At 42.8% G+C, this 16,094-nt stretch overlaps 1 protein-coding gene across 1 annotated transcript in view; it reads left to right on the plus strand.

Moving 5' to 3' along the window:
* The first annotated feature begins 1,733 nt into the window (after positions 1–1,733).
* LOC311142487 (alpha-tectorin-like) overlaps positions 1,734–16,094 on the plus strand; it is a 92,671-nt gene continuing 78,310 nt past the window's right edge. The window contains exons 1-4 of the mRNA XM_084178139.1: positions 1,734–1,969; positions 4,396–4,563; positions 4,858–5,007; positions 5,981–6,120. Of these exons, the coding sequence (XP_084034265.1) occupies positions 4,866–5,007; positions 5,981–6,120 (282 nt within the window). The 5' untranslated portion in view covers positions 1,734–1,969; positions 4,396–4,563; positions 4,858–4,865. The remainder of the gene's footprint in view (positions 1,970–4,395; positions 4,564–4,857; positions 5,008–5,980; positions 6,121–16,094) is intronic.

Genomic DNA, 16,094 nt, shown 5'->3' on the forward strand with positions numbered 1-16,094 from the left:
ATATCCCTTGGGAGAATTCCTTAGGCATAGATTCAAACAACAGACCATTTGTGTTTACAGCAACACATTCTGGAGTGATATGTATGACTGGTTAGAAACAAAAATATATCCAATAACCCAGTTTACTAGAGATAATGTCACTTTCTGTATAACATTTGGAAGATAAGAACATAGAATTTCTATTGAATGTTTTACTTATTTTGGGTACATTTTATATTCATAAATGTAAATGCATAAAAACACAGCCTTCGCTTATTGTATTTCAGAAGAAAATATATATATTACTTCGATTCATTGAAATGTATATGGAAAAAACGTTGTCAAAAGACTCTTGAAATGTATTAATGAATTAGATTTATTAGAAGGCCAAATAGCTTAGGTTATGCCTCATTTGTAGCCCATATTTTATTTTCTTATGGTTTATTTGCTTTTGTATTTTGGTTTGTTTATTTAGCTGTTGTAACCCTTGTGTGCTCTGTTTCCCACTGACTATTTGAATGTATATTACGCCTTGTTGTATTTGTACATTGGCAATAAAAATAAATTTATACAAAAACATTATCAGAAGCACGTGATAAATGACTTCCGAATCTTCTTTTTTTTTGAACAACCACCTGAATGGTTTGGGAGGAGACAAAAAGGCTTCTCTGCACACAAGCTATGGAGTGTGGGACTTCATCTATAATAATTTGGCTGTTCTAAATTATTTTGACCAGCAGGTGCCACAAGTGAACACTGTGCTGATCAAAGCCTCGAGTAATGAATCTATTTTCGACACAATAGAGCCCGCCAGCTTGAAGTGCTAACATCCGGGTTAATTTAGCCATCCCTATTGGGAAAATGAATTGGGAATGAATATGGTTTTGGAATAAACCCTGAAAATAAGATCTGAGGTTAACACAGGTTTAGGACATGACCTTTATGAATGATGTGCTTGATGTGTTTTTTATTATGACATAAATGCTTAAATATTCACAAAAAGTGACGTTAGCTTATGAAGGTTATCTCATAGAACAAAACTTATAAAATCTCCTAAGCCTGTTTTTTTTACCACATAATTTATTTTCGGTGTTTATCCAAAAACCCTACAAGAACGCCATTAATTTTCTCCATAGGCTTTGTCTACCGAACCATGGTGGAGTTAATGCCTACAAAAAGACGCCATTACTATTTCTCTCTATTGACTTGGGACACAAAGGCAGAACAATTACCTCTTTCTCCAGTAGAGGGAACTAAAGGTGTCTCTCCAGATTCAATACATTGACCTACTTCTGTGTCTGTGAACTGTCTGAACGTTAGTCTTATTTTTTTGAGAATACTTTCACTTTGACATTCTGTCATACTCAGGTCAGGTTAATAGCTGATACAGCGAGACATGGAAATAATTTTCACTCTTTATTTCAGAGCCATACAAAGCTATTTATGGCTCTGGATTATTGTAAATATATAAAAGGTTTTTGTGTGTGCTCCTGATAAGTGTGATATGAATAGCCATTATTCCAGTGTGTTCATAGGTCCTATGTGTCCATATGCATAACACTGGGGATTTTTAAAAATCATTTCATCACTATTTTTCATCACTATTCCTCCCCCCAAAATGTTTTCATCATCTGTAAAATACCTGCTAAATGGACTTTTAAAAAGTGTTTTCTTTTGAGAATTGATTGACTGTTCTTTTAAATTGCGTCACTTCTTCAACGAAGGGGGAGGGTCTTTGAGTGTCATATGATATTTCCACTAGATATTACAGCCACAGCTGTAAACTATATCGTAAAATAGCTTTTTGGTCTTAATTTAAGGTTAGGAGTGTGGTTAAGGTTTCGGTTACGGTTAGGTTTAAAATCACATTTTAAGAAGATAAATTGTAGAAATAGGCGGGGTTTAGGACTTTGTGGCTGTTGTCACTAGTGACGACCCCTTACCTAACCGAACAAAAATAACAAACATTCGAGGTGAACGATAGAGAACGGTAAGTGGAACCGAATGTTTTCTCAATGCGTATTCGAAAGATATGTATTTCAATGGTCTGACTGCGTAGGTATATTTCTCGATGATTGTTGTCATGCACCATTCTTTTAGGTTACAATACATGCCCTAAATCATAGCTACAGTAAATGAGCATGTATGTACCCGTAGTACCGTACAAGTAGCATACAACCTGTTACTTCAAGCACATATCATCATTGCCGCAAATAATCATTTAATCATGTCAAGAATTATACAGCTTGGTTTCAAAGCAATGTAGTTTGATGCATTTTGTATTTTTTTATTAATTGTCTAATTTTTATTTTAGTTTGAATCATTCTGTTTTCAGGAAATGTTTTTCTCAATTCAAAAAATGGGCAGCGTCACAGCATGAAAACCGGTTCAGAATACAGAAACGTATAGAACCGTGCACGTTTTCTAACAATATAGGACATTCACTGCAATCACGTCACAGTCACATTGGCCACGTTCTAGAATGAATAACTAATTGTTACATCTTGTTCTATCATATAATGGCTTTTACCCCCAGTTGGGCTACAAACGTGTTGTCATGGCAGCTGTGCGCATGACCCCTACCCCCACCTTCTCCCATAGGCCAACCATGTACTCCGCTCTTCATTTATAATATAACCTACCGGTCCGGTAGTTGTTTGTAATGGAAGTCGTGCTCACAGGCTATAACATATTATCGTTGAGTTTTGTCACGTTTAACCTTAACATCCAAAACCTGTTTCTGTTGTGTCCTTATGATATGGCATATGTTCATGTTTTGAGGAGCCAATGTTTGAGGCGACAGTAAGCCTAGTGGTCACAGAATACAGTGTTCACATTGTCAACAAGCATGTTAAAGAATTTGCGTTAACTCCAGTTATTATTGAAGAGCATATCTCAAGTCTGGCTGACTTGTCAAGGCAAGCAGGCTGTGGTTTAGAACCCCAGAAATCACATTGCTATAGGCTATTTTATCAGACATACTACAAAATTCCAGCCAAGATCGCTTGGTAATGTAACTAGGAACTAACGTTGCATCTATAGTACCAAGGTCACTCTCTTAGCCCTTATAACGACCTAAAATACCCATGAGTCTATCAGGGCTAATCTTCCTGGATTCATACTCAAACGCAAAATTATCTCAGTGTTAATCTCAGTTTGCCCTCAGAAGCACCTGATCTGGGCTATTAGGAGACACTTCTTTGATCCCATGTGTATCGGCATATAAACCAGAGGGTCTCTGATATGGGAAACCTTCTCTGACTGGACTTCACACAGGTTCTTGACAGAACCCTGTCTGTATGGTGTCATCATGTTCAGGGCTGGAAACATAACCACTTGAGATAGGCCTACTGGTTTATTGGCCGTTTTACACTACTGAGCCAAGCTGAACTGCACTGGCCTGGTTACGTATCCACCATAGTGCTGGAAAGGGCAAAGTGAAAATAAAATACCTGAGTTAGGCTAGTTCTGTACGGTTCGAGTCAGCATGATAGTGTGAAAAGGGTAGGCTGTGAGTTCAGATGGGTCCAGGCCAGAGAATCAGTTTGCAGACAGACAGAGCTTAACCCAACCAGATAGTGAAACTGATAAGTCTGATCATTTAGGAAGCACTGTAAGAATCAGACACCTGTGTCCTTACGACAGGAATGACAGATCTAACTCCAGACCTGGAGAGCCACTGAGAATGTAGGCTTTTGTTCCAGCCCAGCAGAAAAACACCAGTCCCTGATTTCAACTAATTGTGGTTCAGAGTCAGACTGAAGACCATGATTAGTTGATTATTTGAAATTGAAACAGTGCTGCCCTTAATGAAAAAAATATTGCAGTCAGAGTGCATTATAACTGCAGTACACTGCAGTATGCAGCAAATACTGCGTCCAAAACAAGTATTTTTTTTACTGCAGTCATTTTGCAGTGTAACTGCAGTTATTCTGCAATTACTGCATCGAAAATACCACAGTCGACTGCAGTTACTGCACTTTTACTGCATTTTAAAACTGCAATCTTTTTTTGTAAGGGTGGGCTGGCACTAAAGCCTGTGCACACAGTAGCACGCCATGACCGTTGGAGTTGGAAAGCGTGTATGGGCTTTTCTTTTGCCCCAACAAATAGACTGTTGCGTAAACTTTATGCAGGCTAAGTGAACCACAAATGTTAGAGATCAATGATCTCTGTCAGACTAGTATTAAATCAAACAAGAGAGTCAAACAGGATACATTAAAGTACATTAGATTAGAGTGAATCGTTGTTGCTTCCATTGAAATAGGTCATTATATTTCTATGGTTACTTCATTGAGATGATGTCAAAATGTGGAAGGATAATGGGGTCACTCTTTTAGCTCATGTGACACGCGCTCTCTTTCTTTCTTTCTCCCCCCCCCCGCCCTCTCGCTCCCTCTCTCGCTCCCTAAGCAGCAGTGTACGAGGGCTGTGCTGCGTGAGCCCCTGGCACTGCCTCCTCGTCCACCAGGCCTGGCCTGAGCCAGAGAGGGAGAGAGACGGCACCTCCACACCACACTACAGCCCAGAGGTGTCTGTCTGTCTGTGGTCCACATCAACTTCACCCCTAGAAGAGACATATTTGTGAGTCGATATTTCGGAACAGTTTCCGCTAACCTCAAGTCAATGTTTTGGAGCGTGAACAAGATTTGACTTGTTAGCATGTAGGCTAGCAGCAGACAAGTCAGTTGAAAGGGCATGTAACTAAAGCCATGTGCTTTATCTGTAAAGACCTATAGTAGCCTCTATATGCTATACCAAGTGTTTCCAAGTCTGATTGGCATGGACATGTGCTGTGTGGTGTACCCAACAAGTCCTACTATAGTTTGTAACCATACCTCTGGGTGTAAGTCTCTGTCTCTGTCTCTGATCAGACAGTTGGGGCCATGGAGACCTCTGATGAAGAGGAGGGGCGCACCTTCGTCCAGGTGGTCAGTGAGAAGTATAACCCAGAGAATTTCCCATACTGTCGTGGGAATGGCATGGGTGTCGTGGTACTGTCTAGTCCACAGGGGTCGCCCATCAAAGGTCAGAGGTCAAGGTGTTATAGATCCGTAGCTTATGCTGCCTTCAAATGCTCCTCGGAAGGAGGAAATACAAGGTTCCGACTGGACAACCATCACTTCCGAGTGGGAATGTTGGAGATAATTTTACACGAGTTGTGACATTTTATCACTGACCTGTCACAGTTTCAATCAAAAGATGATAAAGCAAATACATTTTTGACATTGTCAAACTTATCAATGTGGATAATGTAGCTAGTTTGACCATATTGTCAACGTTAAACAAGCTAGCTAACAGTATCATTAGCAATGTTAGCTAGCTCATCTAGCTAGATAAAATCAAATTGGTTGAGGAATTATTCCGACTTCAAAAGCACTTGAACACAATAAAGTCGGACTTACGACATCATAACTGTGAAGTTTCCCAGTTCCGACAAGCATTTGAAGGCTGCATTAGCGCGCTGACTTTGATTGAGTAATAACTCAGGGATTAGGTTGCCTATGCATCTTTTCTCTCTAGCATTTGTATGTTACCTGCTAAACTAAGTTGGTGGGTGCAATATGATTTATAGTCTAATGAACATGTCTGAAAAAGTTGTTATTCCTCAAAGCAGAAGAGTCAAGGGCCACACTTTACAGCCTACTTGCTGTTTTACAAAGAAAACCCGGAATTAATAGGTAATAACTCCATGTAGGCCTACTCGCATGCGTTGTACAGGGAAATCACACAAGTTATCATCTTCTAGTTATCCAGGAATACTGCGAACTCCATGTAGGCTTACTTACAGTATATCCCTTATATAGGGTATCCATACATCATAAGTCATTCTCTCATGCCTTAGCTCCTGAAGGATACTGCCTATGTAGTGATGCCAAAATAAGTAGGTGATACCAGGTTGTTGTCCCTCATGTATTGTGAATGTGATTCTTATTGACTGTACAGTTTGTGATTCAATAAAGAACAATTATGTAATAGAAAGATTGGTGTCTCCCTCCAGATCGTCTGAACCTGCCCAGTGTGCTGGTCCTGGATGGCTGTGGCATCAGTAAAGCTGGGGACAAGGCTGAGGTGGCCACCTTCTGTGCCCATGTGGTGGAGCTGGACTTGTCCCACAACCAGCTGCAAGACTGGGGGGAGGTGGGTACTGTAGTTTTCCTTATCCTCCTCACCCTTGCTGCCATGTTATGCACCATTTATTTATCAGCAGCTAGTAGGGGTGTAACGATCCATCGATGTATCGATTTATATTCCTATGATCCAACTACATCGATCTGTGCTCGGCGAGTTGGCCTTTTGGACAACATATATCGATCTAACATCGTTTTAAAATGTAATAAATCGATTGTATCGATACTAGGAAATAACCCATTGGATTTAAGCACGTCAGACTTTATATGGATGTTTTTTCTTAGCACTTTTAATGATAAAGGCTTTAAACATTACTCGATTCAGTCTGCCTATCCGTGACGTCATCGCGCCAACAGCAGCGCAAAGGCGCAAAGACAACAAAACATAGCATGGCGGACGACAGAGGAGAAGCCGACGAGCGAGAAATTATCAAGCCACCATTGCGGTCCTTACAAGAAACAGGAATCTAGGAAACTTCACCTGCACTGTCCAGTATCCAGGTATTTATTTCAGTCACACTGGTTGAATTTTTGGCTAAAAGGTTACTGAATCGATTTCAAGTCACTAAATCGTTTCGGATCGTATCGTTCTAAATGAACCAATATCGTCCTTGAATCGTATCGACAACCACGAATCGTGAAACAAATCGAATCGTTGTTAAAACGAATCGTTACACCCCTAGCAGCTAGCTATTAGCATGAAGGCTGGCAGTACACAGTCAATGTTACACATTTCATTGTTTTTATAATTTTTCATAATTTTCAGAGATTAACTTTTTTGATACAAGTTTGCCTTACTTTCTACACATATAAGGTGTTGTTTTATCCAGACAGTTTTTTAAGTCCAATAGCTGTTTGTAATGTCCAGCCTCTCCTGGCTAGCATTTAAAGAAGCATGTAGCAAATGGAAATGGACAGTATCCACTACCAAAGCACCCAAAACAATTGCCCAGAGACATCATTGAACAAACAAATCCAACAAACAGTCTCTCAGTCAGTGCCAATGCCCACATAAAAAAAATAGGACAGTTTACTATAGTACTACAGTTTATTATAGTACTTACTATAGAATTCTATAGTATTTTGTAGCAAACTGTGGTATACTGTAGAAGATTATACTACACACTGTATTATCCCTCGATCGTGTAGTGCTTGCTATATAATTTAGTAGTATACTGTAAAATACTATACTGTATTTATATGCTAATATAAAATGTGCATATGCCCTGAGATATTAATAATAATTAATATCATAGGGACACACACAGATCCTGAACAGCGCTGGAGAAGATGGCTGCCGTTTTACAGCCCTCTAACCATTTGTACTATTATGTGTGTTTTTCCGCGTTATTTGTAATTTATTTTGTACATAATGTTTCTGCCATCGTCTCTTATAACCAAAAAGAGCTTCTGGATATCAGGACAGCGATTACTCACCTCGTATTGGACAAAGATTTTTTCTTCAACGAGGCGGCCGCGAAGGATATCATACAGACACCCGACAAGGCCCAAATCCCCGTCATTCGCGTGAGGAAGAGACGGAGATATCGTGGACGTAGATCGGGGTGCCTTGTAAGGATCCGACGGCGAGCGAGTAAACTGCCTCTTCCATCAATCCTATTAGCCAATCTTCAATCACTGGATAACAAATTCGATGACCTAAGATTACGGTTATCCTACCAACGGGACATTAAAAACTGTAATATCCTATGTTTCACCGAGTCGTGGCTGAACGACGACAATGATAACATACAGCTAGCGGGCTATACGCTACATCGGCAGGATAGAACGGCTGACTCCGGTAAGACAAGGGGTGGCGGTCTGTGTATATTTGTAAACAACAGCTGGTGCACAAAATCAAATACTAAGGAAGTCTCGAGGTTTTGCTCGCCTGAGGTAGAGTATCTTATGATAAGCTGTAGACCACACTATTTACCAAGAGAGTTTTCATCTATATTTTTCATAGCTGTCTATTTACCACCACAAACCAATGCTGGCATTAAGATTGCACTGAATTAGTTGTACAAGGCCATAAATCAACAGGAAAACGCTCATCCAGATGCAGCGCTCCTAGTGGCCGGGGACTTTAATGCAGGGAAACTTAAATCTGTTCTACCTAATTTCTACCAGCATGTTAAATGTGCAACCAGAGGAAAAAAAACTCTAGACCACCTTTACTCCACACACAGAGACGCATACAAAGCTCTCCCTTGCCCTCCATTTGGCAAATCTGACCATAACTCTATCCTCCTGATTCCTGCTTATTAGCAAAAACTAAAGCAGGAAGCACCAGTGACTCGGTTAATAAAAAAGTGGTCAGATGACGCAGATGCTAAGCTACAGGACTGTTTTGCTAGCACAGACTGGAACATGTTCCGGGATTCTTCAGACAGCATTGAGGAGTACACCACATCAGTCACTGGCTTCATCAATAAGTGCATCGATGATGTCGTCCCCACAGTGACCGTACGTACATACCCCAACCAGAAGCCATGGATTACAGGAAACATCCGCACTGAGCTAAAGGGTAGAGCTGCCGCTTTCAAGGAACGGGACTCTAACCCGGACGCTTATAAGAAATCCCGCTATGCCCTCCGACGAACCATCAAACAGGCAAAGAGTCAATAAAGGACTAAGATTTAATCGTACTACACTGGCTCTGACGCTCGTCGGATGTGGCAGGGCTTGAAAACTATTACAGACTACAAAGGGAAGCACAGCCGCGAGCTGCCCAGTGACACAAGCCTACCAGACGAGCTAAACCACTTCTATGCTCGCTTCGAGGCAAGCAACACTGAAGCATGCATGAGAGCACCAGCTGTTCCGGATGACTATGTGATCACGCTCTCCGTAGCCGATGTGAGTAAGACTTTTAAGCAGGTCAACATTCACAAGGCCGCAGGGCCAGACGGATTACCAGGACGTGTACTCCGAGCATGTGCTGACCAACTGGCAAGTGTCTTCACTGACATTTTCAACATGTCCCTGACTGAGTCTGTAATACCAACATGTTTCAAGCAGACCACCATAGTCCCTGTGCCCAAGGACTCTAAGATAACCTGCCTAAATGACTACCGACCCGTAGCACTGACGTCTGTAGCCATGAAGTGCTTTGAAAGGCTGGTCATTGCTCACATCAACAGCATTATCCCAGAAACCCTAGACCCACTCCAATTTGCATACCGCCCCAACAGATCCACAGATGATGCAATCTCTATTGCACTCCACACTGCCCTTTCCCACCTGGACAAGAGGAACACCTACGTGAGAATGCTATTCATTGACTACAGCTCAGCATTCAACACCATAGTGCCCTCTAAGCTCATCACTAAGCTAAGGATCCTGGGACTAAACACCTCCCTCTGCAACTGGATCCTGGACTTCCTGACGGGCCGCCCCCAGGTGGTAAGGGTAGGTAACAACACATCTGCCACACTGATCCTCAACACGGGGGCCCCTCAGGGGTGCGTGCTCAGTCCCCTCCTGTACTCTCTGTTCACCCATGACTGCATGGCCAGGCACGACTCCAACACCATCATTAAGTTTGCCGACGACGCAACAGTGGTAGGCCTGATCACCGACAACGATGAGACAGCCTATAGGGAGGAGGTCAGAGACCTGGCCGTGTGGTGCCAGGACAACAACCTCTCCCTCAACGTGACCAAGACAAATGAGATGATTGTGGACTACAGGAAAAAAAAGAAGACTGAGCACGCCCCCATTCTCATCGACGGGGCTGTAGTGGAACAGGTTGAGAGCTTCAAGTTCCTTGGTGTCCACATCACCAACGAACTATCATGGTCCAAACACACCAAGACAGTCGTGAAGAGGGCACGACAAAGCCTATTCCCCCTCAGGAGACTGAAAAGATTTGGCATGGGTCCTCAGATCCTCAAAAAATTCTACAGCTGCACCATCGAGAGCATCCTGACTGGTTGCATCACCGCCTGGTATGGCAACTGCTTGGCCTCCGACCGCAAGGCACTACAGAGAGTAGTGCGTACGGCCCAGTACATCACTGGGGCCAAGCTTCCTGCCATCCAGGACCTCTATACCAGGCGGTGTCAGAGGAAGGCCCTCAAAATTGTCAAAGACTCCAGCCACCCTAGTCATAGACTGTTCTCTCTGCTACCGCACGGCAAGCGATACCGGAGTGCCAAGTCTAGGTCCAAAAGACTTCTCAACAGCTTCTACCCCCAAGCCATAAAACTCCTTACAGCTAATCATGGCTACCCGGACTATTTGCACTGCCCCCCCACCCCATCCTTTTTACGCTGCTGCTACTCTGTTCATTATTTATGCATAGTCACTTTAACTCTACCCACATGTACATATTACTTCAACTACCTCAACTAGCCGGTGCCCCCGCACATTGACTCTGCACCGGTACCCCCCTGTATATATAGCCTCCCTACTGTTCTTTTATTTTACTTCTGCTCTTTTTTTTCTCAACACTTTTTTTGTTAAAAATAAATGCACTGTTGGTTAAGGGCTGTAAGTAAGCATTTCACTGTAATGTCTGCACCTGTTGTATTCGGCGCATGTGACCAATAAAATTTGATTTGATTTGAAAGGGACGATGGACGGGGCCATGTACCGGCAAATCTTGGGTGAGAACCTCCTTCCCTCAGCCAGGGCATTGAAAATGGGTCGTGGATGGGTATTCCAGCATGACAATGACCCAAAACACACGGCCAAGGCAACAAAGGAGTGGCTCAAGAAGAAGCACATTAAGGTCCTGGAGTGGCCTAGCCAGTCTCCAGACCTTAATCCCATAGAAAATCTGTGGAGGGAGCTGAAGGTTCGAGTTGCCAAACGTCAGCCTCGAAACCTTAATGACTTGGAGAAGATCTGCAAAGACAAAATCCCTCCTGAGATGTGTGCAAACCTGGTGGCCAACTACTAGAAACGTCTGACCTCTGTGATTGCCAACAAGGGTTTTGCCACCAAGTACTAAGTCATGTTCTGCAGAGGGGTCAAATACTTATTTCCCTCATTAAAATGCAAATCAATTTATAACATTTTTGTTGTTATTCTGTCTCACTGTTCAAATAAACCTACCATTAAAATTATAGACTGATCATTTCTTTGTCAGTGGGCAAACGTACAAAATCAGCAGGGGATCAAATACTTTTTTCCCTCACTGTGTGTATATATATATATATATACAGTGAGGGGAAAAAAGTATTTGATATATATTTATATATACTGCTAAAAAAAATAAAGGGAACACTTAAACAACACTATAACTCCAAGTCAATCACACTTCTGTGAAATCAAACTGTCCACTTAGGAAGCAACACTGATTGACAATACATTTCACATGCTGTTGTGCAAATGGATAAAAGACAACATGTGGAAATTATAGGCAATTAGCAAGACACCCACAATAAAGGACTGGTTTTGCAGGTGGTGACCACAGACCACTTCTCAGTTCCTATGCTTCCTGGCTGATGTTTTGGTCACTTTTGAATGCTGGCGGTGCTTTCACTCTAGTGGTAGCATGAGACGGAGTCTACAACCCACAAGTGGCTCAGGTAGTGCAGCTCATCCAGGATGGCACATCAATGCGAGCTGTGGCAAGAAGGTTTGCTGTGTCTGTCAGCGTAGTGTCCAGAGCATGGAGGCGCTACCAGGAGACAGGCCAGTACATCAGGAGACGTGGAGGAGGCCGTAGGAGGGCAACAACCCAGCAGCAGGACTGCTACCTCCGCCTTTGTGCAAGGAGGAGCAGGAGGAGCACTGCCAGAGCCCTGCAAAATGACCTCCAGCAGGCCACAAATGTGCATGTGTCTGCTCAAACGGTCAGAAACAGACTCCATGAGGGTGGTATGAGGGCCCGACGTCCACAGGTGCAGGACGTTTGGCATTTGCCAGAGAACACCAAGATTGGCAAATTCGCCACTGGCGCCCTGTGCTCTTCACAGATGAAAGCAGGTTCACACTGAGCACGTGACAGACGTGACAGAGTCTGGAGACGCCGTGGAGAACGTTCTGCTGCCTGAAACATCCTCCAGCATGACCGGTTTGGCGGTGGGTCAGTCATGGTGTGGGTTGGCATTTCTTTGGGGGGCCGCACAGCCCTCCATATGACTGCCATTAGGTACCGAGATGAGATCCTCAGACCCCTTGTGAGACCATATGCTGGTGCGGTTGGCCCTGGGTTCCTCCTAATGCAAGACAATGCTAGACCTCATGTGGCTGGAGTGTGTCAGCAGTTCCTGCAAGAGGAAGGCATTGATGCTATGGACTGGCCCGCCCGTTCCCCAGACCTGAATCCAATTGAGCACATCTGGGACATCATGTCTCGCTCCATCCACCAATGCCACGTTGCACCACAGACTGTCCAGGAGTTGGCGGATGCTTTAGTCCAGGTCTGGGAGGAGATCCCTCAGGAGACCATCCGCCACCTCATCAGGAGCATGCCCAGGCGTTGTAGGGAGGTCATACAGGCACGTGGAGGCCACACACACTACTGAGCCTCATTTTGACTTGTTCTAAGGACATTACATCAAAGTTGGATCAGCCTGTAGTGTGGTTTTCCACTTTAATTTTGAGGGTGACTCCAAATCCAGACCTCCATGGGTTGATAAATTTGATTTCCATTGATAATATTTGTGTGATTTTGTTGTCAGCACATTCAACTATGTAAAGAAAAAAGTATTTCATAAGATTATTTCATTCATTCAGATGTAGGATGTGTTATTTTAGTGTTCCCTTTATTTTTTTTAGCAGTATATATATATTGCACAATTGGTAGATATGTTCTATGTAAATACTACTGGAATTGAAAACCGGTCAAGGTGTGTAGAAAGGCTTGACGTAAAGTATAAGGCTATATATGTGAAATATATTTTCCATAACCAAAAATATTCTATTTTCAGCTGTTTGAAGCTGGTCTACAAAACTTAATAACGAGAAGCATAGAAATAGTGCACATAGAACATATCTACTGTTTCTTAGACTTGCGTTCAATGAGCATGACAGATCTACAGTGGGGAAAAAAGTATTTAGTCAGCCACCAATTGTGCAAGTTCTCCCACTTAAAAAGATGAGAGAGGCCTGTAATTTTCATCATAGGTACACGTCAACTATGACAGACAAATTGAGGAAAAAAAATCCAGAAAATCACATTGTAGGATTTTTTATGAATTTATTTGCAAATTATGGTGGAAAATAAGTATTTGGTCACCTACAAACAAGCAAGATTTCTGGCTCTCACAGACCTGTAACTTCTTCTTTAAGAGGCTCCTCTGTCCTCCACTTGTTACCTGTATTAATGGCACCTGTTTGAACTTGTTATCAGTATAAAAGACACCTGTCCACAACCTCAAACAGTCACACTCCAAACTCCACTATGGCCCAGACCAAAGAGCTGTCAAAGGACACCAGAAACAAAATTGTAGACCTGCACCAGGCTGGGAAGACTGAATCTGCAATAGGTAAGCAGCTTGGTTTGAAGAAATCAACTGTGGGAGCAATTATTAGGAAATGGAAGACATACAAGACCACTGATAATCTCCCTCGATCTGGGGCTCCACGACCCGTGGGGTCAAAATGATCACAAGAACGGTGAGCAAAAATCCCAGAACCACACGGGGGGACCTAGTGAATGACCTGCAGAGAGCTGGGACCAAAGTAACAAAGCCTACCATCAGAAACACGCGACGCCGCCAGGGACTCAAATCCTGCAGTGCCAGACGTGTCCCCCTGCTTAAGCCAGTACATGTCCAGGCCCGTCTGAAGTTTGCTAGAGTGCATTTGGATGATCCAGAAGAGGATTGGGAGAATGTCATATGGTCAGATGAAACCAAAATATAACTTTTTGGTAAAAACTCAACTCGTCGTGTTTGGAGGACAAAGAATGCTGAGTTGCATCCAAAGAACACCATAACTACTGTGAAGTATGGGGGTGTAAACATCATGCTTTGGGGCTGTTTTTCTGCAAAGGGACCAGGACGACTAATCCGTGTAAAGGAAATAATGAATGGGGCCATGTATCGTGAGATTTTGAGTGAAAACCTCCTTCCATCAGCAAGGGCATTGAAGATGAAACGTGGCTGGGTCTTTCAGCATGACAATGATCCCAAACACACCGCCCGGGCAACGAAGGAGTGGCTTCGTAAGAAGCATTTCAAGGTCCTGGAGTGGCCTAGCTAGTCTCCAGATCTCAACCCCATAGAAAATCTTTGGAGGGAGTTGAAAGTCTGTGTTGCCCAGCGACAGCCCCAAAACATCACTGCTCTAGAGGAGATCTGCATGGAGGAATGGCCCAAAATACCAGCAACAGTGTGTGAAAACCTTGTGAAGACTTACAGAAAACGTTTGACCTGTGTCATTGCCAACAAAGGGTATATAACAAAGTATTGAGAAACTTTTGTTATTGACCAAATACTTATTTTCCACCATAATTTGCAAATAAATTCATTAAAAATCCTACAATGTGATTTTCTGGATTTTTTTTCTCATTTTGTCTGTCATAGTTGACGTGTACCTATGATGAAAATTACAGGCCTCTCTCATCTTTTTAAGTGGGAGAACTTGCACAATTGGTGGCTGACGAAAGACTTTTTTTCCCCACTGTATAACTCACATTTCTATGTGGGTCACTGAAAAAGTTACATATTACAGCTTTAAAGGTTTAATAGAGCATATGCAAATGAAAAGACAGACACGTTCCTCTAAGAGGTTCGCAGCAAATCTCTCCCCCTCCAGAGGGGAGGGCAGACCTAAACACTCTTGCTTTATCTGTTCACTCTTTCACCCTTCCATGCCTGGTGCCAAAACATTAAATCAAGGCTGAGACCTAGGGGTTTAATAGACTATACATTTCAAACGTCTTAATTGCTTAAGGACACCCATTGCTTTTTTTTTGGTTCAAGGGCCCAGATATCATTTACTAAAACCTGCTTTATGGGGACCTCTGACCTTCCAATAGGGAATAATCATTAGACTATCGTTCTTAAAACAGTACACTACAGTAAAGTCTGCAAAAAACTACAGTACATACTACAGTCATATCCACAAAAACACTACAGTGAATACTATAGTATTTAGTGTAATAATACTACAGCATACTATATAATATTTTTTCAGATGGGTGGCGCCAATCTGTCTTTGGGTTGCCAGATAAACACCATTGTGTATTATATCTACAATTTGTATTTTGGGTTGCCAGATCGGTTGCATTGTGTATTTTTCATCTGTATTTTTCGTAGCTGTCTATTTATCAACTCAAACCAATGCTGGCACTAAGACCGCATTCAACGAGCTGAATAGGGCCATAAGCAAACAAGTAAATGCTCACCCAGAGGGGGCTCTCCTAGCGGTTGGTGATTTTTATGCAGGAAAACTGAAGTCCGTCTTACCTAATTTTACTAGCATATCAGTTGTACAACTAGAGGCGGAGAAAAAAAAAATAGATCACCTTTACTCCACACACAGAGATGCAGCTCTCCCTCGCCCTCCATTTGGCAAATCTGACCATAACTCTATACTCCTGACAAGCAAAAACTCAAACAGGAGGTACCAGTGACACCGAGGCTAAACTACAAGACTGTTTCACTAGCACAGACTGGAATATGTTCCGGGATTAATCCGATGGCATTGAGGAGTTAACCACATCAGTAACCGTCACTAATAAGCACAGTGACCGTACGTACATATCCCAAGCAGAAGACCTGTATTACAGGCAACATCCACACTGAGCTAAAGGCTAGCGCTCCCGCTTTCAAGGTGCGGGACACTAATCCGGACGCTTATAAGAAATCCGGCTACGCCCTCCGACAAACCATCAAACGGGCAAAGCGTCAATACAGGACTAAGATCGAATCCTAGTACACCGGCTCTGACACTCGTCGGATATGGTAGGGCTTGCAAACTATCACGGATTACAAAGGGAAACCCAGCCGCGAGCTGCCCAGTGACGCAAGCCTACCAGACAAGGTAAATGCCTTCTATGCTTGTTTCGAGGCAATCAACTCT

This window comes from Coregonus lavaretus (assembly GCF_964263955.1).
Source record: "Coregonus lavaretus genome assembly, chromosome: 15".
NCBI classification, from domain to species: domain Eukaryota; kingdom Metazoa; phylum Chordata; class Actinopteri; order Salmoniformes; family Salmonidae; genus Coregonus; species Coregonus lavaretus.